Genomic DNA, 7,984 nt, shown 5'->3' with positions numbered 1-7,984 from the left:
ATATATATATATATATATATATATATATATATATATATATATATATATATATATATATATATATATATATAAGAAACTGTTATTTGTTATTGAGTGGTTTCAAAATCAAACTGTATGAAACGGATAACTTACTTCAGCTTTGCCATTCAAGACGGGTTCGCTCATCTTTCGTACAGGTGTTGGAGCGGTTACTGAGGCACTTACACGAGCAATATGTGGAGGAGTTTTTAGCTCTCGAGACATATCACGAACCTGATCACGTGATGCAGCACTTCTATCACGCCGCTGTTCAACTGCCACCCGTGCTGCTTCTTTCTCGCTTCGACGTTTCCGATCGTAATTGGCAAGATCAGCAAGATGCGGAGCAGCGGGATGGTTCGGTTGAGGCACTAGAGCACTCGCATGATGTGGTGATATACCACGCTGGAACTGAAAATTCTTTTGGAAAAAAAACCTCCAACCCAACAGAAATTTTCAAAATTACAAACTTTGAACAGGATAAGAAAAGAATTCAAACGTTCAATTTAGATCGAGATTAATTTCCTCAATTGGCTTACCGCTTGATGATGAGAAAGAGGTCGCTGTGATCGCCGGTTATGATCACCGTGACGTTGATGGCCCAAACCATTCAGCGCCAAGCGTGGATCCACCTGTTGTTGTCGTAATTTGACGTGCTCTCGAGAGTCATCGACGACACCGAATCCTGAGAATTCTCGACGATTTTTTTTTCTTTTTAAATAAAGCTAGTGGAAACACCTCGGTTGCTTAACATGCCCGAATTCGTAATTAAACTTTATAGCAAAATTTCAAAATTACTAGGACTGCGTTGAAATGCTTGCGAAGTGGATGGATGTTTTTGTTGATGCTGTGAAATATGATGATGCTGCCCAGATGGTAAAACAATAGGTCCAGCAAGAGCAGAACGTTGTCTGATCGGTTGTGACGGTGAATGCTCGAACATATTCTTATTATTTTCTTGCAAGCGCTGAAAACCTTTCCGCAGAGTGTTGTCCTGTGTTGACTGTACTACGCCAGCTAATTCTACAATAATTAGAAATTGAAGGATTAAAATGAATACACATGCCAATTTATTAAATGTTTTTAATTGAAAGAGACTAATTTCATATGTTTTCATTCCTAATCCACAAGTACTTCTTTACCAATTCACCACCGAATGCCAATATTTTTGAAATAAAGCAGTCCAAGTTTTCAGTTGCTGAATTTCGCTGAAATATTCATTTTAAAATATTATATTATTCTATCTGATAGTTCCAGGAAAAACTTGCTATCATCAACAAAAGAATCACGGTTTTTTTCTTTATTTAGCAAATACCAAACCAGTGATTCCATGATATGCACTATTCAATGGCTGATCAACAGAAGTGTAATTTAAACTCGACTGCTAAAATCTCCATTTTACGCATAAAAATAGCAATCCTAGTGTGCAAAATCCAATACTTGAATAACAAAGACAGTAAAATACCTGCAGCTACGTCAAGAGGTTTACCCATTTGTCCATGATTTTCGTCATCATCACTTCCCGAATATTCATATTCTGTTTCATCTGAACCACAAAAAAAGACATTTACAAAAGTATAAATAAAAGGAAATTTAAAAAAGGAAACTTCCACGAAGAGTTTTGAAAACAAAAACCGAGATCTGAATTATCGGATTTGAAATATTTTCTCATATACCTTTCTTAGTGGTAATCCTACGATGTCTATCTTGATGATCTTTGATTGCTATACGTGTCTGTCTTTCAGGTGGTTGTTCCCGAATAAATGGATGCCTCAAAAGTTGATCTGTGTAGGGGCGTTGATGGTAGTCTTTCACTAGCACTGTTTCGATGAAAGAATCGAATTTCTTCGACCTATAAAAAAGGACGAAAAATTCAGTATAAAACAGTGCAGAGACCAAATGAGACAGAATCTTCAGCTATATTTTCCTTCAATTATTATTTTTTTTTTCCATCCTATACTTTCGAGCTCGTTAAACTACGAAAAAAAAATCGTAAGAAAAGGATCTACCGCTGCCAAACAGCTTGCCTTACATGCATTAGATGTGAGTTTTCTGTATTTGCAATTTCAACTTTGAAATTAGCAAGAAGTTTTGCCTTAGCATTTTAGCTGCTTATTAAATCTTTTATTAAGGCACTTTGAAAGAAGTCTTAAGATTCTAATTTTTTGTTTGTTCGTTATAAGGTACGATGCATTCAGACCGAAAAAAAGCTAACTGGATTGGAAGTGATGTTAAGCTTAGAAATGGGAACCAGAAAAAATTTTGGAGTTTTTAATAATTATATGAATATAGTTTTCACTCAATCATCTTCAAGTATAACACTGGTCGCATATGTATTAATTTGTTAAAACCCAAACCATAATATAGGTCTGTACCTCGCTACAGTTACTGTTAAATTAATCCTTCAAATTTTCGATTTTAACGACTGCGAAACATAAGTGCCACCACATGAAATTCAGATTCATCTGTTATAGAATTACATATATTTTCTCAAAGAAAACATAAGAAATGCCGTCTATTCAAGTTATAAAATTTGAAAAAGTAGTATAAAATTTCCCTCAAATGTGAGCACGAAGAATAATACGCTTGAAGAATAATAATGGTTGAAGAAAATACATAAGAATAGAAGAGAACTAAGTTTAGATTTATAACGAATTGAAGCACACAAACTGTTGAACCATTTTTTGCCTCGTTTCAATCGTGGTGGTGCGTTCCGAGGAATAAGAAATAATGCTCTCATGGGATGCATATCAACTAGCGGTGGATGGCCTTCTGCCATTTCCAATGCTGTAATTCCTAATGACCATAGATCACTTCGAGAATCGTATGTTGCATCTGGGTTTTCATCGCAAGCTATTACTTCCGGTGCCATCCTGAAACACGAAAAGTTGAGATAAATGAGTTCTATGAATAGGAAAAAAAGAAAAAAAAAGAAAGGAAAATGAAGCCGCATATGTTAGTCACATTCTCTATTTATATTACTGATTAACTTTGATGTCTAACACAATTTCCCTGTTAAATGTTTTGAATAGTGTTATCGCATTATTTCCGGTTTTCGGAATATAAACTGTAGAATAGTAGCAAAGTGAGTAGTTTTGAATGGCAAAAATGAGCAAAAAATTCACACTGTCATTTTATCGAGATCAACATAGAGGTTTTGCAAATTTTATGCAATTCTTAATTTCTCAAGCCATCCACATCAAAGACTCGTTCATGATGACAGCCCAAATATAATAATAATATAACAGTATATCCAAAGGATAAAACAAGAATTATAAATATCACCAGCAATAAAAAATCAGCCACAATCCAGTGTCTTGAAAATATTGCAAAGCAAAGTCACGCACCAGTAAGGGGTTCCTATAAATGTGTTCCTGCGCCCAACTGTTCTGTCCAATTGAGCACTCACACCAAAATCAACCAGTTTAACTTCACCACTGTCAGTAAGTAGAACGTTTTGTCCCTTGATATCACGATGAATCACTTTATTTTGATGTAAATGATATAAACCCTGCAAAAAGTAAAACGAATTGATATGAGAAAAACGACTGAAGCTGAAGATCGCAGATTAATTAATTTCAAGATATAAAACTCTAACAACTGAAACGGAAGAACAGAGTGATATTAGCTTACCCTGAGAATTTCACGGCATATGTAAGCTATCCAGTCTTCTTTAAGTGAACTGCCTTTAGTACTTTTGACAAGATCTGTCACCGAACCACTACCACAGAATTCCATTACTAACCATAGCTGATCTAGTTTTCCCGTAGACGAAGGCAGTTTTTTGATAAAAGCTCCATAATAAGTAGCAATGTTGCGATGATGCGAATACTGAAATAAAAGAAAAGGATTTTATACAAATTAAAACACACTTCTCATACCTTACTATGGTATGCCAAGAGATCTTGAACAGAGTTGGCGTCGAAATGGTCTTTCAGAGAGTTCATTAGGTAAAATAATACTCGACATGTCAACTGCTTTACCATCGAAGGATGCGATGCATCCTACAAACAAATCATTATATGGAAAGTTGTAAAAATAAAGAATTTCAAAAGCAGTGCTTCACCAGGTTTAGGCATCACTAAAAAGGTGAGGAACATGTTACCTTTTTTAGCATGTTGATCTCCATCTTGATTTCTTCTTCCTCATCCTGAAAAGTCCTACTTTTTTGCGAATCATTTAACTGGAATAAAATATGCGCTCCGATTTATTAAAAAAGACCTAAGAAATTAAATTCCCGTGTAAGCAGTGAAGAGAACCTAGTCTTATATGCTACTTTTGTGATACTGAATTTTTAAGATAATCAGGAGTTTTGGAATACAACACATGTTCCTTCAGTTCTTGATTTCAAAATTATAAGTTATGCAAACCTCATTGATGTTCATGATTTTTATGGCGGCCAATTGTGAGGTTTTAACATGTCTTCCCTGAAAGCAAATCAAATTTGTTGAATAAGAAAATCCATTTTATTTTACACAGATATTTACCTATTTTTTATTTTTATAGAATTTACCAGAACAAACCAATAATGGTGAGGAACCCAGACTTTTAAAATGATTTTGTAAGAGGGAGTTTCCTTTATAGGTAAGCCTAATTACACAATATTACCTTGTAAACTTGACCGTATGTACCATTACCAACTACTTCGATTAATTCGAATATCCCAGCCGGATCCTGCAAAAACATGACAAAGTAGAGAATTTGAATGTTTCCATTTATAAATCGGTTTGAAAACAATTTGCTTTCAACGATTGAAAGACGCCACTAGGCTTTTTAAGCGGATGTAATGTTAGAGTGAACCATTTGGAAAACAACAACTGTTATGTATGGCCAGAAAAACAGATGACTCAGGCCTGAATATTAAAAATTTCCCTCAACAAGTGAGTCAGTTAACCACTTCATCACTGATTTATGAATCCATTAGAAACAGTCATTAATTCTTTTAAATATCCATTGCACACTAATCTAACTGCACATCACAAATGACCACGCTTATGAATGCCTCTTCAATAGGGTGATGTCACTTATCGGGCAAACTTCGATTATCGCAGATAAGATCAAATATTTCAGCTGATATTAATATAGTATTGGTTTATTTCAAAGCTATATCTGCATGAATATTTTAGAAATCACCACATTTCGATGACGAGTAATGTTTTTTCATTTTTTTAAACAGTGATTTTTTAAGTAAGTGTATCATCTAACGACAACTTTGCAAACTTGGAAATGAAAAATCATACAGAGGAAATTGTATTGCAGATAAAAGCTCCAAATGTTCTCCCGTTCACCAGTCCAGTCCCTGTCTGTTTATCTATCAACGCGGTGTCACTTCGTGTAATTCTCTTTCTGTTGGACGCGAAAAACCCTATTCTCTTTCGGTCAAATTTCAAAAGTCTTTAATGAAAATTTTCAAATTTCCACAATGAAAGCTGCGCTTGATTCACGCTGCAGAAGGTCGTCGAACCTCACCGTGCATATACAAGGAAGGGAAGACAAAGAGACAAATAAGTATACATAACACACAACAGATCAATCCTTTGCTCCTTACGTCTTCAGAATTAATCAATTTCATTTGTAAAATAATTTTCGAATGTACTGTAAAACTAGCCATTAATTTGATAAGGGAAAATTTTCAACATGAAACACAATATGGAATCACACTCCAAGAAGGAGTGTCCACATAGCATCATCTACTTCCAATTTTCACGATTTTTTGAAACAACTTTTGACAACCAATGAATAAGTAAGCTTTGACTGCAGTTGCTGAGTGCTTGCATCTTTAAGAGAGAATATTCCTTTCAAATACGAAGGGTGAATTGCACTGCTACTTTTCCTTGTCTATAAACTTGGTACCGAGTCACAACTTGTATATTAAGCGATGTTGAAGAGATACATGTCACTATCACCAATGTTTGCGAATATTCTAAGTTGAATGAAATACTTAGCACGTCATATCATAACCTTCTTCAAAAACTCCTACCTTAACGAACGTCATTCATCGTGATTTATTAACTAACAGTAAATCCACCTGTGAAAAGAATTTCAACCATTGCAAAATTGTGATCCGATGACTCACGCGATGCTACTACCCCTCAGGAACAAGAAATCACAAATGTCCATGTTGTATTGCCCCAGTAAAAGTAAAAATTTTTCAACGATCGATTGAATGATGAACTGATAATGAACCAAGAGAGGGATAAAGCAAAAATCATATGTACCTCCGGCTGAGGAATAAGAAACGAACTTAAAAAAACGAAAGAATTCCTTTCTCGTTTCTTCATCCCATCGATTAACCTCCTGTTACGAACAGCCATCACGCCAAAAATCCAACACTTCTATCAAAATTAAATGATCTAAAGTTCGCAACAGCACCATTTAAATAAGCGTTCTGGAGGGAGAATGAACGAAGGAAACAAGAAATAAAAGAATTTTATCAAGTAAGCTTTATCAAATATTTAGTCTAAGAGGCAAATATTTCATAACCAAAATTTTCCTAAAGAATTTTAGGTTTTTTTCTGTTTATTTTTTTTTTTTTGCTTTTTCTGAAAGTTTAATGACATAAACGACTATTTTTTGCATAATGCCCGGACAATGAGTTGTTGAAGAGTTCAAGACAAGCTAACTGAGCAGCACCAAAGTTAGACTTATAAATTAACAGATACGCTAAATTAATAAAAATTAATTTAAAAAACATGCTCTCACGCATCCAAAAACATATCTCTACTTCGTAAAAAAATCTTTCGCTTGTTATAATCTGGAAGTAAAAAAGAGATGAAATCAGACCAATACATAGAGAGCTCCCTTTTTTTAAAATTAAACATTCAAATCATGAAAAGACATAGTACCAAAACCGTAGAAGTAATGAAAAGTCATGTTTAATGATGCCATTCAAGATGATTACAAATCCTCGTTTCTCAAGTACTTCTTACCCGCTCCATTACCAGTAACATGTAGCAAAATATTACTTGTGTACGGATTCGCTCCCCTCAAATCACATTCCTTCAATTTTCCTGTTGATTAATGAACTGCTCTTTACAATTATTACCCTTTTGTATTATGTTTGTATGTATTTCATTACCACAGCATTGCTAATCGTGACACTAAACATTCAATTATTTCACCACATTTCGAAACTGGCTGTTGGACAGCAGTATTATGTTATGCATAATCATGCTACAGTATCATGAATCGAAGATAGCAAAATGGTTATCGACTTCCTTCCTGCAAGAAAATTTCACTTACCCTGAGAGAATTCAAATCAATATCATCGAGCGAGCTTGCAGACATCATCCAGACTGCGACTGGACAGAGCCGTTATCCCGAACGATATATTTCTATCCTTCACTTCTTCTATACACACAAATTAGCAGCACCCTACAATTACAGATCATGGCACAGCAGCAGCAATAGCACAAACAACATTATCATTGCTTCTAGTCAGTGATTACCTTTGTTAAATATACCAGTAATGGAGAACTGGCCCTAAATGTATGGAACATATATGATGTTTGGGTAAAACAATCCCTTCCCAAGCTTTTCTAAACAAACAAGCAGCTGCAATATAACATTGTCTTAATACTCAATTAGATCGATTCGTCACTGCTGAAAGTGATAGATAGAGAGTCAGCTAAAATCCTCCCAAATTTTACTTTCCTCAGAAATCCCTATGTATAATTCTTTAGTCTTTGGTTTTCACTGAGAATCATATCCTTAACAATAAATGATAATAATAATTAGGATGATAAAGACAATAGTGATAGTGGCAGTAATAATAATAACAGCAATATGTAATGCTTAATTAATTGCCAATTAACAATCAACGATGGCAAAAACAATCATTAGAACAGTATTATTATTATTATAATAACATCATTATTAATAATAATAATCATTACTATTATAACAGTATTATTATTGGTAACAATAATTATTATTAATTGTATTGAAAATTGATAATAATAATAAT

The 7,984-nt window shown here is 34.2% G+C and overlaps 1 protein-coding gene across 1 annotated transcript in view; it reads right to left on the bottom strand.

Annotated features, from left to right (window-relative positions):
- The window catches only part of LOAG_17176 (STE/STE20/MSN protein kinase), a gene marked incomplete at both ends in the record, with an annotated part of 11,582 nt that extends 6,878 nt beyond the window's left edge, over nucleotides 1-4,704 (bottom strand). Inside the window, 11 exons of the mRNA XM_020449837.1 lie at nucleotides 133-423; nucleotides 558-703; nucleotides 817-1,041; nucleotides 1,484-1,564; nucleotides 1,695-1,870; nucleotides 2,697-2,891; nucleotides 3,366-3,529; nucleotides 3,652-3,849; nucleotides 4,124-4,168; nucleotides 4,389-4,445; nucleotides 4,627-4,704. Coding sequence (XP_020306575.1) covers nucleotides 133-423; nucleotides 558-703; nucleotides 817-1,041; nucleotides 1,484-1,564; nucleotides 1,695-1,870; nucleotides 2,697-2,891; nucleotides 3,366-3,529; nucleotides 3,652-3,849; nucleotides 4,124-4,168; nucleotides 4,389-4,445; nucleotides 4,627-4,704 — 1,656 coding nt within the window. The remainder of the gene's footprint in view (nucleotides 1-132; nucleotides 424-557; nucleotides 704-816; nucleotides 1,042-1,483; nucleotides 1,565-1,694; nucleotides 1,871-2,696; nucleotides 2,892-3,365; nucleotides 3,530-3,651; nucleotides 3,850-4,123; nucleotides 4,169-4,388; nucleotides 4,446-4,626) is intronic.
- Between the last annotated feature and the right edge of the window lie 3,280 nt (nucleotides 4,705-7,984).

Source organism: Loa loa, assembly GCF_000183805.2.
Source record: "Loa loa unplaced genomic scaffold supercont3.47, whole genome shotgun sequence".
Lineage (NCBI taxonomy): Eukaryota > Metazoa > Nematoda > Chromadorea > Rhabditida > Onchocercidae > Loa > Loa loa.
Note: the sequence above shows the minus strand (reverse complement) of the source record. Positions and strands in the feature narration are given on the sequence as shown.